We start from the raw sequence: 21065 nt of genomic DNA on the forward strand, positions 1-21065 counted from the left end.
GAATTCGCAAGGCTGCTGTAAGTCAGCGCCGACCCGCTTTCTTTCAAACGTTGACTTGAGGAAAAGTGCTTAGCCCAGAGTGCAAGCAGGGAGACAAGGAGAGCGATCTATTAATTACAACGCTCATTAACAGTGACGGGTACAAGGCAGCAGATGCAGACGGGAGAGGACGCCGTAGTTCAGGCTGGCGAGGGGGATACTTTTTTCTTTCACTAGTTCTTGGGGAAAGGACAGTACAAGTGATGGGCGAAAGCCAGAAGATATTTTTGTGGATTTCTCCTTCCTCTTTGCTTTCTCTACATCCTGATTCTGCTTTACTTGAGAAAGCAGAACAAAATTGACAGTGTGCAGTAGATTGGTTAAGAGGCAAATTCTTGCTCTTGAGACTGCCTTCTTGGAACAGTTCAGCAAACATTCCTGATAGGAAATTCCATCTTTTTCTTCATTTTAAAGTAACAGACTGGTGGGGGGAGGGGGACCTGGAGGACAGCATGAAATTTGTGCAATGATAAAATATCATTAGATTTATAGTGAAAGAGGTAATTGCATCCCTTTGGTTATATTGTGACTACTCCCCCAAATTCTAGTGAATGACCATTACCCTGTGGGATTCCCATAAATCAACTTTCCACTGGGAAGCAATTATCTAAGTCCCTTTCTCAACTCTCACCTCTTCTTTCTATAGTGGGCTCTCAGAGGTTCTTAGAGACTACTAAAAGGGGTTTTGCACTGTGGCTAAGCGGAAAGAAAATAGGACCAATTATGTCTTTTCATCTAATTACCTTTTCAGAAATTTGATCACTTATAGGTCCAACAAAGAAAGAGGGGCAGTATGTTTCTTCTAGATAAGAGAGAGAGTTTGTCAGATTAGATGCTTCATCATATTTGCTTTTAGGAAGTATGATGTTAAAAAACCAAAAGAAGGGAGAAAAAGGGACCATCACAAATCTCATTTTTTCAGGAGAAAGTATGACACATTCTTTACTTTGCTGAATGTAAAGTATCAGATTTATAGATGTGCAAGTATACAGAAGGCTCAGATGGCTTCTCCTGATTCATCTTTCAAACAATGGCAAAGCACACACACACAAACACACGCATATGTTTATTAATCATTGCTGGTGATCATTTCACTAACTTTTGTGGGCTGTAGGAAATCATCCTTAAATATTGGCTAGAATTTTATACTTGATGTCTTTCTATATTACTAAATGGCTATGAAATAGAGCAATTTAAATAAAGAAGAACAGTGATCGAGGATATATTCCCTATGTGTCTTCGTCAGATCAATAAAAGACACAGTTATGCTTATGGAAGCGTGCTGACAAACAGTAATTACAGAGCTGAGGAATCATCTGTTCAGTCTTGAAAGTAAAAGTTTGATTCTGCTCATCATAAAATGATTGCAGCTTCAGAATGTGGAAGGGAAAAGTAGAGTGAGGATAAATACAATTTTAGAAATAATATGGGCTCTGCAAATCGCTCCTCTTCCAGGGATAAATTTAGCATCTGGAGAGTAGATTTAGATATTGACATGGTTCCTCCAGGAGAAAGGTAAAATAAAAGGAATTGGACTGTTAGAGCTTTTGTTTATGGCCTGTCTGGGCACTTTGATGTAACCCTGCCATGGCCTAATGCTGATTACCTTCTTGTAGAACAAGAGATATTGACTACGGAATGAATGATGTGTAATCCCCAGCTCTTAGGCAGCGCTCTCAAAGAGCGATGTTTTTAACATATGAATTCTTCTATTTTTTTTTTCCTCCTTTCATCCTTCTCTTTCACTTTCTCTATTTTTTCGTCTTTTTGTTTCTACCTCTTTGGTCTTTGTGTTTGACACTCTTTCCTTCTCTTTCTCCCTCTCTTTGTATCTCCCTACATTTCAGGCTTCTCTGCAGAATGTCAAACAAAGATCGGCACATTGATTCCAGCTGTTCGTCCTTCATCAAGACGGAACCCTCCAGCCCGGCCTCCCTGACGGACAGCGTCAACCACCACAGCCCAGGTGGCTCCTCAGACGCCAGCGGGAGCTACAGTTCAACCATGAATGGCCATCAGAACGGACTGGACTCTCCACCTCTCTACCCTTCCGCTCCTATCCTAGGAGGCAGTGGGCCTGTCAGGAAACTGTATGACGACTGCTCCAGCACCATCGTTGAAGATCCCCAGACCAAGTGTGAATACATGCTCAACTCGATGCCCAAGAGACTGTGTTTAGTGTGTGGTGACATCGCTTCTGGGTACCACTATGGGGTAGCATCGTGTGAAGCCTGTAAGGCCTTCTTCAAGAGGACGATCCAAGGTTAGTGTTGGACCTGGGACTACCCTACCCTCTTCCAGCCTCACAGGATGGTTGGTTGGTTGGTTTTCCTAGTCCTTATCCTTATTAGTCAAGTTTTGCCGTCTTAACTCTATCTTGAGTACAAAATAGAAATCGATTAAAATTGATAGTGGAGGATTTATAGAATAAACCCCCCCTGGATGTACCCCTTGTCAGTTAGTTCTGCTGTCACTGTGCCGTAATGATGGAATGATAGTAAACTTTGGGTGGAGTTTAAAAGAGCACAGCTCCTATTAGAGTAATGTGGGTCTGCTTAGCAGCTGAACAAGTGCACACTGGATTAATAGTGCTTTTTCCCCTTCGGTTCTTCTTACAGACACATGGAAATAATAAATACTTCAGACCAATGGTTCTGGAGAGCTTGTTCAAATGCAGATCACTGGGCCCCATCCCCAGATTTTCTGATTTGTTACACCTGGTGTGGCGGCCCAAGAATTCATATTTCTAACAAATTCCCTGGTGGTGATGATGATGATGCTGGTCCAGGGACCACACTTTGAGAATCACTGCTCTAGACAAATTTAATTATCTGCTACCTTCCTTCTTTTCCTGTGGTTGGATATAGTTTCCCCACTTTTTAATGACTTTGTATAAAAAGTCTTCCAAATAATGCCAAATTATAAAATAGACCTCCAACATATATAAGATATACCCAAACCTTTATAAATCTCAAGACTTATGAATAGCAATATCATTTCCCATATAAGACATAGAAAAACATGAAAAACTTGCGTGTGCCTCTTTAAACTAGTAATCCACAAATATAGAACTCAGCTCTTTTCAAAAGCTATAGATATATATTCCTACAGAAAATTATATTTTACTTTTTTAGATCCTTTGTGATACACTTTTGAGGAAAATAGGGGAAGGAAAGAATAATTGTTTATCGAGGATCCTCAGCACACCAGTGATTCTGTTCTGCTCAATGGTTTACAAAATGTGTCTTCTTAACAACCGGTTGTGGATAAAAGTGTGGCTTCTCACTCATCAGTGGTTCTCAGCCTTGCCAGCTCACTGGAATCACCTGGAGACTTTTAAAAAATACTGATGCCAGGGCTCATAGCCCAAAATTCTCAATTAGTTGGTCTTGGGTACAAGGAGGGATTTTTGAAAGCTTCCTGGTTGATGTTGAATATAAAGCCAAGGTTAAGAACCACAGTGCTGTACTGGGCTGTGTTCTATAACAGGGCTTCTCAAAGTGTGGTCGCTGGACCATGAGTGTCAGCCTCATCTGGGAACTTGTTAGAAATGGAGATTCCCAGGCCTCATCCCAGACTGCCTCAGTCAGAACCTCTGGGGGTGGAGCCCCACCATTTGTGTTTCACTAAGCCCTCCAAGTCATTCTAACGCTCTCCCAAGTTTGAGAACCACCTCTTTATATACCATGGTGCTGCTGATTTACCACTGACAACTAACTGTTGTCATCTAATGGTCCCTTGTTGGACATAACTGAAATCAGTTGAATAACTTAGTGATATACTGATTTTTAAAGTGCAAAAGAGATTATGTTTGTTAAACTAATCGTTCTAAATATTTTAACAAAATCCTGAAACACTTATGTGCACAGAGAGTAATCTCCCCTCCTTCCCTTTTGAGAGCATCTAGGAGGCCAAGTCTTCTTAATCAGTTGCACTGAAGATTTTAGTGACTGTCCTTAGTGGAATAGGTTGTACTGTCTCCCACTTGCTTTTGTGTTGTGTATTACATAGCTTCCTTGATGTGTGGCTGATGAATATGCAGTTAAAGAGTTTACTTAAAGTGCACAATTTTTCAAGACATCATAACTCTTACATAATAGAGTGGCTATTTAAGGCTAACCTTTCCATGGCCTTTTATAGTTTTAACCGAAGAAGACAAGCCAAGTTAGTGTGAGTATGCATGAATTACCTAAATGTTTTAATAGCTGTATCTTCATATTTTATGGATCCTCATTGCCATATTTTATTAGCATTTTCTTACAAAATCTTTCCTCCGCTGGATCTATGCTTTTTGTTTCACCTATAAATGGAAGGCATTAATACTCACCTCATGGAATGCTTAGGGATAAAATGAAATGTAAAATCACATGTAAATCCTTTCACTTTGGGGCATCTGAAAAACCTCTTCAGCCTATTGACTAATATTGCAAAATTTGAGAGTGAACACACACTTCAGATCTTTTGAGTTCTTATCAGCCATTGTCCAACAGTATTAGAATACTTATGTGACAGAGTACCTAAAATTTAAACTGTTAGTAATTCGATTTTGTGAACTCAGTTTATACAGCTCTGAGTTTAACTACACACAGATAAACAAATATTTTGGAATAAATTAACAAATGCTGTGTATGCTGACCTAAGCAAGAAGTTCTCAATATGGGAACCACTCCCATTCACTCAACAAGTATTTACTGAGAACCTGCTGTGAGCCGGGCAGTCTGCTGCCTGGAGATTCATCTTATCAACATCTTTTTAAAGCTTTGCTCCCAAAGGTTTGTGAATTGTGGTGAGTTCCACAGACAAATGTCTCCCGCCTTGAGGGAATACCAAATTTTTGGGGTAGGGTGGGGATTAAACTCCTTGGTCCTCAGTATGTTTTCTAAAGATAAAACAACAATGTGAAAAAATGTCCCGACAGATGTTTAAAAAAAATCATATAGCTTAGATATGAATAGCTATGCAATGGTTATTTATTTATTTACCTTTTTTATTGAGGTCATATTGGCTTTTAACACTGAGTAAATTTCAGGTGTACATTTTTATATTTCGGCTTCTGTATAGACTGCATTGTGTTCACCACCAGTAATCTAGTTTTTATCCATCACCATACACATGTGCCCCTTTACCCCTTTCACCCTCCCCACATGCGATGGTTATTTACTGAGCCATAATTGGAATAGAACAATTGCAATTCTATGCCTGATTCTTCCTTAGGATGCTGAAATGCTCCCAAAAGCTTAACAGAGCAAAGCACAGGGTGATTCCTGGCATTGATGTATAGTGCTCAGTTTTGCTCCATATTGGAGAAAGCAACTTTCAAGGATTTTGAGCAGGAGACAGAGATGTCACTGTCCAGATTAGCGCTCTGGACTGGCCCACCTGGCTGTGTTTGTAGCTGGCAGCTGGGCAGCACTCAGTAAGGGTACCCCGCTAGCCGCATCAGCGGGCGTCACACGGTGGTGCTTACTTAGCCCCCAAAAAGGCACCGAGGCAAATAAAGGGATTAAATTGTGAAAGTCTAATGTAATAATTAGGTGCTTGTAAGGAAGACAGGAACAGCCCCTCCTTTCTGTGGCCAAATAGTGACAGCGATTGAACTCCAAAGATGTTCACAAAGATGTGGCTGGAAGAATCTGTTGTATCATCACAGATTCTTATTCTGATGTTGAAGGGACCATAGAATCCATTCTCATGCCTTGAGGCAGAATTGCAGCCAAACTATGACAGATAGTAGTCTCTCCCTTCCCTCCCTTAAAGCTCTCCAGGGAATGAGAAAGGACTTCGAAACTCCCCTTAAGAACACGTCTTCTACTGTCTCACAACCCTTCTGGCCACAACATTTATGAATGTGGATTATTCCTCACCAGGACCTGGTTCTGCTCTCATTCATTTGACGGAAGGACAATATTCATGGGAAATGTTGCCTCTTTAGAATCTTTATTTCTTGTGATAATAATTTATTTTTAAGATTGGTTATAAAATATGTAATAAATATAAATTTTAAAAGTTGGGCAAAATACTTCTTAAATTTAGAGCCAAAAGAACATACTTCCAGAACACAGCTTGAGAAAAGTAATGAGAATTGTTCTTTTCAAAGCTGAGTGTGGTATTCCAGTTGTGAAAGGCAATTAATCATAGATTTCAGTGAAAGTCAACCAGAAAGGCATATTTTATTTATTGACTGTTTCCAGGTTATCATTGGAAACCTATTGAATGAGGTTAGCACGTAGGTAAAAGTCAAGGTTTTTGTTTTGTTTTTCTGCTGACCAATTTTTTAGAGGACATTGAGAGTTCTACCCTATCATCCAGCAAGGTGACAGTGGCAGTGGTGATTTCATTGTAATTTTCTAGGTTTATTAATTTTTGTGTTTGTGATATCGTTATTTTGATTTTTTTCTAATTCTAGTTTTGGCCTCAATTCGTAAATGACTGGGGTTTTTTTTTTTTTTTCTTTGGAGCTTCTCCTTAAGAGTTTTCCATGGACTCTTGTTAAGGAGACAATAGAAGGAAAATGTCTTTATACCCAAAAAAGGTCAAGACATATTTCCTTATTTAATGCGTAGAACACTAGCCCCCGAAGTTTTTATTTCTATATAAGAATATGGAAAATAAGCTTTATATTTTTTTATATGTATTTGTGTGGTTAATATAGCCGTTTCAACTGTTCACTCTAGGGCTGACAAGAAGCCATCCTTTATTCCTCCACTTTTAAAAATATGAGATTTTTTTTAGATATTTATTGTAGCCTGGATTTTGGATTCACATAAAACCACATCCAAATCTCAACCACTTACCAGCTGAGAGAGACCTTAACTTCCCTGCACCTCTCTTTCCCAGGTGGCGAGGGTTAAATGAGAGAATGTACTGGAAAGTGCCTGGTCCATAGTAAGTGCTCACTAAATTATTGACTTTGGTTGATATTGGCTATATGACTGGGACACTCAAGCACTGGGTGGTTCGAGTACTGTAGCACAAAGAGGTGTCCTTGGTGCTAAACTAGGATGCCTAACCTTTCTCAGCTCACAGCTGTGCACCTTTCTGCTGTGATAATGGACACTCTTTCCCCGTAGCCATTCCTCACAGAGGGTGCCCTTTTATATTAGGAGGCATTTAGGTGAGCTGACTGGAAAGTCCATTGGTTTTATGGTAATCAATTAACTTTTCGTTTGCTGTGACTGTGTATGGGAAACCGGGTAAATCAGAAAGGGAGCCGGGATTTTGGAACTTGCCTAAAACATCAGATTCCCAGTTGAGCTTAAGCCTGTGGGATTTAGGAAATGAAGCAGAATGTCTTTTCCACTTGAGACAGAAGAGTGACCATTATGAGAACTGAAGTCCAATCGGAGCGTTTGTGGGACCCAGGACAGGAATATAGTAGACACCCACATACCATATATGTAAATATTTAAAAGTTTATAAATCGAGGTAACAAACTGCTGAGCAAAATATGTTCTATTCTCTCTCTTTTATTTTTTTTGTGAGGAAGATCAGCCCTGAGCTAACATCCATGCTAATCCTCCTCTTTTTGCTGAGAAAGACTGGCTCTGAGCTAACATCTATTGCCAATCCTCCTCCTTTTTTTCCCCAAAGCCCCAGTAGATAATTGTATGTCTAAGTTGCACATCCTTCTAGTTGCTGTAGGTGGGAAGCAGCCTTAGCATGGCTGGAGAAGCGGTGCGTCGGTGCGCGCCCGGGATCCGAACCCGGGCCACTGGTAGCGGAGTGCGCGCACTTAACTGCTAAGCCACAGGGCCAGCCCTGTTCTATTTTCTTATTTGACAAATACACCTTCATAATGGCCTGGGAGGCCGGCTTTGCATTTTTAATTCTTAGACTCGTAGGAGTTGTATGTCAGAAAGAGACAGAAGAAGGAGAGCAGGTCCTTAGCCTGCAGCTAGCCCATTTCTCTTCCTCCCCCTCTACTTCCCGTCGTGTCTTGTATATAGTGTGGACACTCCTGCCCACATGTCCAGGGCCCATCCACCCTTCCAAACGGCTGCCCCTTGACCATGCAGAGGCCTCTTAATGTGCACATGAGCACTGCACTCCAGTCCAGGCCACCTTCCAGAGGATAGACCCAGCAGGGAGGCCCACACAGGCCCTGGAAGGGATTTTGTGGTGATTTCGCCATGGAATTTGAGAGTCCCAGGTACTGGGGATCATGGGGTACAAGGGGGTCTGCTGCAGCCGGGCTTATCCCCTTAGTCTGTTAAAGGGCTCCTTGCTCTCTGGATGCTTCTAAAGCTCAGGGCTTTTGGGTAGGGGCTCTTCTTGTCTGGGTCTAAAGGTTGCATTGATAAGAGCCTAAATATCACCATAAACATGGGGCATCAAAAAGCAAGCATTTGCCTGGAAGCCATATGCTAAAGGCTATGGGCACAGCCCTAGGATCTGATGCCGCTGACTTCTTTTCTGTATGGAATTGCTGACTCCTTCCTGAAGTGTAGTCCTAGAGGATCTTTCCTGGATGTTTTCTTTGTCATCATGTGCTATTTTAGTCTTAGAATATTTGCAACACTGGAGGCAATAAGAACTTACAAATTGAGTATATGAACAACATATGAACCTTCCAAAGGAAAAAAATAAAATATTGTCTATTTAACTTGAAGAGTGTTTAGGGAAAATAATTACCCCAGTTTATAAATGACAGCTTTAAAACTTAAATGTGTTCTAAAATTAAAATCCAAACGAATCTGGAAATGTTTAAATTGACTTGAAGAATCTCAGTGATTATCAGTTTGGGTGCCGTATTAAGTTAAATATTGAGGTAATATTTTCAAAAGAAATATTGTCTAAAATTCATTTGCTTTAACTCAGAGCTTGCTTTTGTTATAGGTTTAATTGACTTTTCCACTTTTTCTTGCATTTGATGACAACTTTGCCTGATTTTTGGAAATGCATTTATGTTGCCAAATGAGAAATATTATTCTGCTTCTGCTATTTTAATTGTTACCTTCACTGTTTATTTTAATAGTAAAATTTAGTGGTACAGACTTTCTCTGTTGGTAGATAATATGTATTATATGAATGGATGTTTTAGGAAACAGCATAATTTATAGTTTCAGTTCTCTCAGTTTTGGCTTAGTGAACCCAGCTCTTGGGATGAATGAGTAGTAATTCCTTTTCCATGGGTTGTTCTGACTTTTAGGAATTGACCTAAATTGTCATCACTTCTGAGGTTGTTAAAGAGCCACTGGTCAGAAAACTTTTTCTGAAAAGGGTCAGATAGTTAATCAGATAGTAAATACCTTAGGATCTATGGGTCACATGCCTTCTCTGTCACATACTCTGGTTTGCTTTATTTTATTTTTTAAGCTGTTTAAGAATATAAAAAAACACTCTGAGCTTGGGGCATATGAAAACATGCCTAGGACTCCACTTGACTGCTGGTCATAGTTTGGGTAACTGCTAGCCCAAAACACCCTCACTTTATCTTCCTTTTAGTTAGTATTGACTGCCAAGATTTTCATTCCAGAAGACTTCCTAGGCAACTTTGCATACATATCATTTGTTTACTGAAAGCAAATTCTCTATCATGATAACTTTAGTCTATCATCTCAGTCTTCAGAATATTTTTACTTTTTAAGGGATCAGAATTTTCTAGTCTCTTTTCACTATGACATGTAAGTGCATATATTGGCTAACTAATCAGAAAACAGTTCAGTGTAAGTTAAAATAAAGTAACATGTAGAGTGGCTGACAAAAAGTGGGATCTTAGGTTGTATAAAATAAGAGTGATTATTTTCAGAGATTAAATTGCATGGTTGGTCTTTGATCAAGGAAAAGAAAAGGTAATGATCTTCACTCTGTTTTTGTCCTTCAGATATTAAGAATTCAAATTTGCGACACCAGAATCTCTGGTGTCATTTACATGTTTATTAAACACATCATATTATGTTACTGTATTTTGAAAGTCATTTAGAATCGACGAATCATTTTAACTTTTGACTCAGAGGGTATATTTTCCAGTTGGGTGACACTGGATAAGAACCTGTCCCATGTGAGGGGTATATGCCAATGGCATTCGGGGAGGAAATGAATTTGCAATAAAACTTTTCATGCCAGGGTAAAATGTCCCACTGTAGTTCACTCTCAAGTTAGTGGGGTTTGATAATTTGTCAAATTAGGCAGACGAAATTCACTTTCTTAGCAGTGTGTTTGCAAAATGAGTGACTCTCCCTTCTACTGTGTATGTTACTTCAAAGTGGTTGGGAAGAAGGTATAGTATGCGTTTCATGTTCCTGTGATAAATTATATTACGTTTATTTTTATTTAAAGAAAAGATGTTTTGTAGTAGCAGTATCACTAATTCTTAAAAGTACAATAATTCCAATTAATAAAAGGACAAGCTTTTTAATAATTTTTAAAACTTAGTTCTCTCTTCATATTTTCACTGAACTTCTAATATATCTGTAATATGCATATATTCTCCATCAGTTCTACTCGGATATGGCCTACATTATAGGATCAGAAAAAATAACGATGTTATTCTGGATTATCTTTACATATGCGTACTTAAGACCCCATGCGGGCCAGCCCCGTAGCGTAGTGGTTAAGTTTGCGCACTCTGCTTCGACAGCCCAGGGTTCGCAGGTTTGGATCCTGGGCACAGACCTACGCACTGCTCATCAAGCCATGCTGTGGCGGCATTCCGTATACAAAATAGAGGAAGATGGGCACAGATGTTAGCTCAGGGCCAATCTTCCTCACCAAAAAAAAAAAAAAGAACAAATCAATAATAAAATTTAAAAAAAAAAAAAGAGCCTATGCTCTCTTTCATTTATTTTTGGAAACTTCTTTTTTCTTTAACAAAACCCTCTGCACTCAGAAAATAAAATCAGTTTTCCATGGTAGACCTGAGCCACTGTCCTGGGAAGTAGCCACAGGAAGGAAAGATGCTCTCAGAGGCTGATTGTGGGTGGAGCTGGCATGAGACCTGGTACTTCCCTAGTGGCAGGGTGATAACATCCTATGTCCTGAGCCACCTGGGCCACGTGAACATACCTCTTCCTGACTCAGTCGCTCTCTTTCAGAAAGGAAGTTCATTGCCATTTTTTCCAAGGATTTTGTTGGTGAGTAATTCTCTTTTCTTAGCCTGCCCTAGCCTACCACTTGTCAAATCCACAGGCTCTCCTGCCCTTGCACGCAATCCTTCTCCCAGCAAGTAACTGTTTACATGCTCAGGTCTGAGGGACTTTAAGGATCGGTTCCAATTAATTCTTATAAATGCCTTTTACTTTCCTGTCTGTTAGCAAGGTGGACTTTTTACATTTGTGATGGGACTTCTTAAGTTGTGGGGTGTGGCTGCTGCTTTTCTTGCAGATCACTGGACTTTCCTGAGGGTGTGCCCTCCTAGTCACCCTAGTATTATCTGATGACTGTTTTGATGTAGGGGCTGGAGGCCGTTCTTTGATTATACAATAAACACCCAAGCAAAGGTATCAGTGCCTCTCTTAACATTCTAATAGCTTTCATTCTTTCTTTCTTGTTCTCCCTTAATCCAGAACCCAGCCCTGACAAATAACACTGTTTTCATTCAGAGAAACAACCAATAAATTACCTTGTTAGGATAGCCCCAGTCTACAGAGCACCATATTAAATGCTCGAGTACAAATAATAGGAATGATATGTTGTACTCTATATTTTTCAAAATGCATGTTTTTATACATAGGTTAAAGTAATGACATGATAAGATGCTTCCTCCAGCAAACTAGACTTTTGATGGTGAACACGATGCAGCCTATACAGAAGCCGAAATACAAGGATGTATGCCTGAAATTTACACAATGTTATAAACCAACATGACTTCAATAAAATAATTAAAAAATAAATAAAGAAACTCAAAATTGGTTATGGCTAAATCCAGTTAGAGTAGATGGAAACGTTCACCCTAAATGTAGGGAAGAAAACAAAAAATGAGTGTTGAGAATTTTTTTGTCTGAAGTTTCTATTGATGTGAATGTGGGTCACTTTTTTGAGTAATTAGTTGTAGGAGTCAGTGTCTCAGTATGATTTGCTGAACCCTGAGGAAAGGATACATCAGTACTTGTTAAAATTCAAGTTTTGGAAGCTGTGAGACAAGTTATAAGGAATGGCAGGGTGGGGTTCAGAGGCATGGGTCAGAATTTTTTTGTTTACTGGTAAAGCCTAGGGCAGTGATTCATTTTTCTGATATATTACTTGATAAACTGAGATAATATCTTAGAGTGATAAAGTATACACACTGTATGGATTTACTTTCTTTTGAAGTTGTGATAATGGGACTCAACAACGTCAAGGCCTTGTCATTGGAGTTCACTTACACAATTTTAAAAGTTTTACGTAAAAGCAAAATTAGGTAAAGGATGCTGGTAAAGCATTCTAGTTTATACTAAAAGTAAATATAAGTTTATATTTAAAAGAAATGGTGTTTCAACATTAATTTTTAAAATTTATTTTATTTTTTTATTGTAAAAAACACATAACATAAAATACATATAACATAAAATGCACATAACATAAAAAATACATAACAAAATTTTCTATCTTAACCATTTTTAAGTGTATAGTATATTAGTGTTAACTATATGCATCTTGTTGTACAACAGATATTTAGGACTTTTTCTTCTTGCAAAACTGAAACTCTATACCAATTGAACAACTCCCCATTATCCCCTCTCCCCAGCCCCTGGTAAATATCATACTACTTTATATTTCTATATGTTTGACTTCTTTAGATACCTCCTATAAGTGGAATCATGTAATATTTGTCTTTTTTGTGACTGGCTTATTTCAGTTAGCATAATGTCCTCAGGTTATCCATGCTGTAGTACATGACAGGATTTCCTTCTTTTTTAAGGCTGAATAATATTCCATTGTATGTATATAATGCATTTTCTTTATCCATTATCTATCAGTGGATATTAGGTTGTTTCTGCCTCTTGGCTATTGTGAATAATGCTGCAATGAACATGGGTGTAAAATATCTTTTTGAGATCCTGTTTCCAATTTTTTTGATATATACTCAGAAGTGGGATTACTGGATCATATAATTCTATTTTTAATTTTTTGAGGAAGCTGCATACTGTTTTCCGTAATGGCTGCACCATTTTACATTCCCACCAAGAGTGCACAAGGGTTCCAGTTTCTCTGTGTCCTCTCTACCACTTGTATTTTCTTTTTTTTGATAGTGGCCATCCTAAGGAGTGTGAGGAGAATGTTTAAACATTTTTGAGGAGTTTCAGATGCTCCCCAATTTGAAGTTCTAATATTTTACCTCCTTTGGCTTATCCATAAGTAATTACATATGTGGACAATATAAATAGTTGTTTTCAGCCTCTTGAGTTAGTACAGTGCCTTTACCAATAATAGATGAAGAATTTATTAATTTGTCATAGTGATAATGAATATATTAGTTTTTACAATATGCCACACATTGTTCTAAGTGCTTTCCATTAATTATCTTATTTAATTCTTCCATCCTCTCAGTGAAGTAGATACTACTATTATAATATTATTATACTATCTTATTTATAGATGTGGAACTTGAGGCACAAAGAAGTAATTGCCCAAACACGACTGGGTCTCAGACAGTCTGAACCCAGAGCCTGATCTCTTAACTCCTCATTACCCTGCCTTGTATATTTTAAAAGCTTTGAAAGCATTGAATAATTTTAGACTGAATTTTTCTTGAGAGATTTTAGTTTATGGGCAAAATTTTCCATTAAGTTGTTAAAATAAAATAAGAATGGGTAATTAAGAATATTCCCACAGTTATGATGAGATGATATTGAAGGTTTTTAAAAAGGAGGCAGTCAGAAGTGAGTCTTAAAAATATCTAATTTTTTATAATTCATTTTCAGAAACGCCCTAAATATGGTTTAAGAGTTCAACTCTTCAGTCCCACTCTATCAGTTTTCTGTCTCAGTTTTCTGAATTTTTATCTGCTGACACTCATTTCACCACTCGATTTTTAGTTGTTAGTCTTCAATTGATCCTAAAAATGTACCTCCACACACACCACTGATAATACTTCCCAGACTCTTAAATTCTTGATTTCAGGAGGAAAAATGCTTATTTTTCTTCCTGTTTTGATGTGACGATGATTGTCCATTTGCATAAACTTTGTGACCACGATTGAAGACAGCTCAGAATTGATTTATTTTTTTTTTTCTTATGATGAGTACTAGTCAGAAGGAGGGAGGAAAAAAACCGTGATTATATGAATGTATCTGTATTTTTAAAGAAAAAAATTACATTCTTTGGGATTAAATCTTGTTTTATTTTGGTTTGAACAAGCTTAAAGAAACAACCACATTTTTATATACTTTTTTATAGGGCATCACTGAGTAATACTAGAAAGAAGAGAATTTAGGACAAGGAAATCTTGATTAATTTAGAATTTAGAGCTTGAAATCTGACTGTACCTTTAGAGTGAATCAGAAAGTACACCCAAAATCTGCATTCTGATATCCATTTTTTCAGTGCATACTATTAACATAGTTTCCATTTGAGGAAGATCAGAGGCAAGTACAAGAATCTTCAAAAGAATGAATCTAGCCCAAGATTTTGTCCTCGATTTCATCTTTTTTTTTCCTACCACCTCCAAAGCATTTTTACTATTCCCAAGGTACCTCCTTGCTTCTGGAACACCCTCACTGTTCCCCAGAGTCTTCAGACTATGTTTTATATGCAGAACGATTTCGAATGTTGTAAATATTTAAAGCAAAAGCCCTCCAACTCATTCTTCCATTGAATTCTTCTTATCAATTTACTAAGACTTCCTTTTCTAATAGCTGTACTTAACTTGTGGGAAGCTACTTTACAGGATTGTGAACAAGAATGGAAATAATGAATAATAGATTGTGAAGTATCATTGCAATCTTTTGTCCATATGTTTTAGATCAGGGATCAGTAAACCAAGGCCCCGGGGGCCAAATCCATTTTGCTAAAGAAAGTTTTATTGGAACTTTATTGGAGGGGTCGCAGCAGAGACTGAAGGACCTGCAGAGCTGAAATATTTACACTGTAGGCCTTGAAGAGAAAGCTTGTGGACCCCTGCTATTATATGAAGGAGCGAGAGTTAAACAAGGTTCCAGGAGGAGAGAGCGAGGCATCCCTTCTACCTCCCCTGGGCTTTCACCAAACAGGAAACTCCCCACCCTCCCTGGCTAACTTTTCCTCTGTACTCTTCCTCCCGGAGGAAATGCCGGGCACTTTTCTGCAATCCCTATCACAGCTGACAGTTTAGGTGCACGGGTTTCATTTCAGAGAGGAAAATCTTCAGGCACAAACACTACACGTTTGGAGTTTTCCTAGCTCTTGGACTTTCTCTGTTTTATTCTCAATCCAGCTGGCAGCCCTATCTGAGTTCCTGACCCTTGGGGTAATTAGTAATTCCTCTTTCTTCAATGTTTGTTTGCTGGTACTTCTTATAATGTGCCTGTTGATTTAACAGACCTACTGTCCCTACTAGCCTTTTGGCTTACTAGCACCGGACCAGAAGGAATTCTCTGCCTTCTCAAGTCCCTCTTAGCTCTTCTGCATCCTGAATCCCTCCCCCGGGGTATAGTTACAATGTTGTCATTATTGTCGATAATCAGTGCTCACTCTGTGTCAGGCACTCTGCTGGGTACCTTAAATACCACGGTCTCATTTGATTTTCACAGCAACCCTGTAAGGTAGCAGTTCTTAGAACCCATCTGCATTTCATTCACAAAGAAAGTAACTTCAAATTTGAACGTTTTCTCCGAGTCACACAGCAAAGGGTAGGACCAGGACTTGAAGCCAATTTGATTCCAGCATCTTGTTTGTGATTGCTCTTACACCACCTCCTACAGTTTAAGTAGACATCAGTTACCATCACTTGTATCAAGCAAGATTTCCCAAAATCTGTACCAACTTTGGAGGATGCATATAGATACCTGTTGAATACCTGAACTTGATCTTGAAGGAAGAATCTAACACCAATGTCTCTTTTTGTTTTTTTGGTGAGGAACATTGGCCCTGAGCTAACATCTGTGCCCATCTTCCTCCATTTTGTATGTGGGACACAGCATGGCTTGATGAGCAGGGCATTGGTCCGCGCCTGGGATTCGAACCTGCAAACCCTGGGCCGCCAAAGCGGAGCACTCGAACTTAACCACTACGCCACTGGGCCGGCCCCCCAACGTCTCTTTTGTGACAAAGTTCTGGGCACATTGATAGCATTCAAGAACAGAAGCACTTAGGGACACTATTGGGAAAGGATGTGCTTGCTTTCACCTGTTAAAGGTACAAGGAAAATCTCAAGATTGGTATGAAGTCAAGTTCCTATTTGAGTCATTTGCTTTGGTCACATGGGGTAGGATCCAAATGCCTGCACACTTGTCGTATGGACTCACTGTACCATTGGTAACTGCCACTGCAAAATGTAGACATTGAAACGTTTTCCATTGAAAGATAGTGGATGCATAAGACTTACTTAGCATCGCTTTCTTTCACCAAGAGTATTTTATTAACAAACCTTTCTTTTTAGTTGTCTGTTTTAAAAGAGAGAGAGGCTGACTCTATCAAGGTTGTTTAAAATTTGTAGATAGAGAAAGAACATATAAAAGTTGATGTTGGATACTGAGCATAGCAGATTTGGGGGTTATGATGAGCTCAGATACAATGGCTTTCTTGTGGCGGTGTCATTTTTGAGCTCTTTTATGAAGACTTCTGTGACCCCACCCCTACACTACAGAAGCTTAAAAACTAAGATGAAGTGGCTGTACACATCATGTAGGGGATGCGTTCCATACTGCAGGAGAACAGTTGCCTTTCCCGAGAAGATAACATCACGTGGAAGCGGAAAACATTGAATTTTTGCACACTGTGGGTGAGAGATATTCATATTCTCCATCATTTTCATCAATGAGTGTATTTTTATGATATGCTTATTATTCTCTTTTAAACATATTTCAGAACATGCCGTCCTGATTATAGATTAATCCCCCCCCCCATCATGAACAATAGCATTATTTGGGATCTTTAAAATGCATTGTTTACAACTTGACACCTGTTGCTTTGGTGACGTGGTCTGTTTGGTTTCTGTGGAATTAAACTGGTCACAAACCAGAGGGGTACAGAGACAAGTTGAGGGATTTCTTTGGGAGGTGTTGAGAGATTCCATTCTCTAAAAGCAACCCTATCCTCTGCCACAGCTGCCCTTGCCCCATAAGCCTGACAACAGCAAAAGACAATGCCAAGATCCACCCTCATCCTATCCCTCCCAGGCATCAAAATTTCCTTTCCAACCAGCAACAACAGCAACAACAACAGCTACACAAAACACCCTCTCGGAAGATAGAATTTCATTTTTTATTTCTATTCCAAACGACACTCAATTAATTACTTATAAAAGATGAGAGTCAGGCAGCACTGCCTTGTAGTTAGGAGCATAGACTTTGGAGCCGGAGTGCCTGGGTTTAGATCCTGGCTCTGGCACTTATTAGCTATGTGATTCTGGGTATGTTACCTCTTTTCTCTGTGTCTTAATTCTCTCATCTGCAAAATGGGGGTTCATATATGTAAAGCACAGAGAGGAGTGCCTGGCACTCTTAGTGTTTATTATAGGTATTGCAATGTGAGTTTTAATGAGTGCATTTAGGGAGCATTGGACTGGATGTCAGAAAATTTGAGTTTTAGTCTTTTTTCTGCAATGAACTAACCCTTATCCTTGTAAAGAAGGTCAGGTGATCATAGGTAGGTCAGTGCATATTCATTCATATCTCTGTGGTCTGCGTAAAATGAGGGCGCTGAACCAACTGGAATTTAGGATCTCTTTGAAGTCTAATATCCTATACATCTGTGTTGCTTTAGGCCAAATGATATATTATTGGTAGATTGTGGTCAGTTTTATTCTGTCCAATTGATTATACTTAGGTTTTTTTTTTTTAATGAATAATTTGGGGTTAACCATTAAAATGATGGAATGAGGAATAGGATTGCTAAAAATCAAGTTGACAGATAGTGAGTATTTCCTACGGCTTGACTAGAAATTCTCTTGGACACAGAAGGCTCTCAGGGGAGTAAGTCCTTGCCCTCAAGGAGTATGCAGTTGGGACAGGAGATGGGCAATTCAATAGACACATATAATAAAGTATGTTCAGTGCTAAGAGAGGGAGTCACCTGAAGATAAGTGTGAGATGAACTAGTTACAGCCCCTAGGGACCCCTACCTCCGTCTTGTGGGAGAGCTTTATTGAAGAAATGATAAACACATGAGGAGGATGACCAGGAAAGACAATGCTGCTTTCTAGGAACTTGGAGTAATTCAGCGTGGGAGTCAGACAAGGTGGTCGGGATAGGGGTAGAGATTGACCTAGGACTGTAGCAAGAGATACGACTGGGTTGAGATTTTGAAGAGTTTTGCAAATACTTTACCTTCAATTATAATCAGATTACACCCAGTCATAGGCAGTTTATGAACTCCACTGTGGTAACAGGAAATGTTCACGAGAAGATGTGGTTGATGTCTTGGAAATTTACTTCTTAGACAATTTGGTACTTAAAAAAAATAGCTTGAATTATTATACTTCTTCCTCTCCTCTTAGTATCTGTAAAATATAACTATATGTGCTGTAGTGGTTGGCAAGGCAAAATCCTCTTTCAACTTCTCTGGGTGAATGGCATATTCATTTTCACACCGTTGCATAAATCCGAGGAAGGTTGTTTTTATACTATTCCCAAACTCCAGATTTAGGTCTTAGAGTCAAAGTATTTAATAACCAATGGAATCTTACAATATTTCTCTCCTTTCTTCTCAGTAGGGAGATCAAAACCATATGTGGTTTTAATACATCTATTTCATGTTATGCTTACAGTGTTATAAAGCAGATATGAATTTTCCTCTTCTGTAATTTAGCAAACTGAGAGTAATACAAGTAAAGTAACAGTTCAAGTTCACACAGCTCATAAACGGCAGAGCTGGAGTTTAGACCTAGGTCTGCTATACCTTCCTCCCTCTTCTCTCCTCCTCTGCGCTCACTCATTCATCCTCAGATGTTTTCCTGACCCATAAGAAGGCAGGATGCTAAGGATGGACATACAATGGGCATACAAGAATTGTTTCCACCTTTTCTTTGACATGAACGTGCACAGTGCCTAGTGTTGAGTTAATTGTTGCAGAATTAAAGCAATAAAGGAATGGCCATATTCACAAATTTGGGGGAAACTGAGGCAGGATATGTCTTTCCAGTTTAAACAACTGGAAAAAAATTGTCTAAGTAATTTAACCCCATTTTATAGCATTGTTTTCCTGCTAAATCATTTTTTATTCAATACAATGGGGAAATATATTCTTGTGATTAGATATACCATACAGAGAAGTGGTCGATGCTGGTGCCCACTGTCGGCTCGGTGACCCTCCCAACACAGTTCACTGGAGGATGAAACCAGAGTGTGTGGTCTCAGTCTCCAGTCACTGGACATTGCTCAGGGTATATAAGCCTGGCTGCTTGTGGATTTCTTTCTGATCTTTTTTCCTTAAAAGTAAAGCATCATCAATTCCCGTTTGGGAGCTAGGCCTGAGCATCACTGTGAAAATGCAGCAATTTGTGCCAAGCTACTATCATGGCTCTTATATACTGTGTTTGTTATCAGAATTTAATCCTGTAGAACCTTAAAGAACCAAATATCAAAAGACCTTTTCTATACCCACCTGTCTCCCACCTCGTTTTTTAGGGGGTAGAGGGACAGCAGAAAGGAAAAGACCCTGAGACTTTGGCTAACCCTACATATGAAATTGCTTTGATAAGAACTGGATGTGACTATTAACCTGCTAGGACGCTCGTTTCCTCCCACCACCTCAACATGCTACAGCCTCCACTTTGCAGTGGTGTGGGGTCCCTTTAGTCGTCTGGCACTGCCATTCCTTGTAATATTTTTGAGCATCCTCTGTTAGAGCTTGAGGCAGATTCTTGAAATATCTTCAGTGATCTGAAGATCTTTGAAATTTGAAGGTAGATTTAAAATTTAATAATGGACAAAAATAATTTGGCATCACATCTTGTGATAGGGAGGCCTGTTTTGAGTGAATATGAATGACATATAATTTGACTTCTTCCTCCCCCACCCTCACTCCCCCCATAGCTTGTAAAGTGACTGCAGTGGCATTTCTAAAGGAAGCTGCAAAAAGTGTTCAGAGCAATCCCTTGGGAACAGGTATTGTGTCCCTAGGTAACTTATTTTGAAGTCTAACTTAGAGTGTATTCTTTGAAAAAAAAAATAGCACCCTTAACTTATATGCACATTGATAGGATTATGACTTTTTTTGCTACAGATGTGTAATAAATTATTATTCCATATTATGTAGTCCCAGCTATAGATAGTATTATTTTCTTTTTTAGGTGGAATGAGCAGAAAGTAGCTAGAAACAAAGGAGCATTAAAAATAAGAAAGAAAGGAAAGTTGTGTCGCTGTATGGAAAACCCTTTACTACTCTACAACAAAGAGAGGGTTTTCTTTCTTTCTTTTTTTATGTTTTTGGGCACTTAAAACAAAAATACTACAGATTATTGCCTGCATGGTTTTAATGCTCTGTAATTGTGTACTGAGGCAAATCCCATTATTTTTAAATCACTTAATGTTGGAAAACAATTGGATAAACCCCACTTGGAGTGCCCTGTGGGTCATCTCAAGCCATTTGGTTCTGTTAATAAAATTAAAACAATTGAGGGAAATATACAGATGCTTTCAAATTGGTTTTACAATTATGATGTCTGTATGTATGAAAAAGAGGGCAACTCTCAGGAACTACATAAAGCCAAATGCATCATTACTGTGTGCGAGCGATGCGAGTCGCGAGTAAAGATTTGACATATATTTTTATTTTGAGATGCCATGCTAATTTACATCATTCAGCCTTTTCACTGCCAAACTGTAAAAGTCCATTAAGTGACTGAAAGGAATATACAAATTATCCACTGGCACTCCAGGCTGGAGTTTTACATACACCCTGTTATTCTATCCGCCAGCTAGCTGCAAGATTCTATTAAGCAGTAAGTGAGAAAATTATATTGCCTGCAA

The 21065-nt window shown here is 38.8% G+C and overlaps 1 protein-coding gene across 2 annotated transcripts in view; it reads left to right on the top strand.

The window, feature by feature from the left end:
* The window catches only part of ESRRG (estrogen related receptor gamma), a 222775-nt gene that overhangs the window by 41428 nt on the left and 160282 nt on the right, over positions 1-21065 (top strand). For both annotated transcript variants that reach the window (XM_058533697.1, XM_058533698.1), the window contains one exon: positions 1887-2302. In XM_058533697.1, the coding sequence (XP_058389680.1) occupies positions 1887-2302 (416 nt within the window). The remainder of the gene's footprint in view (positions 1-1886; positions 2303-21065) is intronic.

Source organism: Diceros bicornis, chromosome 38 (assembly GCF_020826845.1).
Source record: "Diceros bicornis minor isolate mBicDic1 chromosome 38, mDicBic1.mat.cur, whole genome shotgun sequence".
Taxonomy (NCBI): domain Eukaryota; kingdom Metazoa; phylum Chordata; class Mammalia; order Perissodactyla; family Rhinocerotidae; genus Diceros; species Diceros bicornis.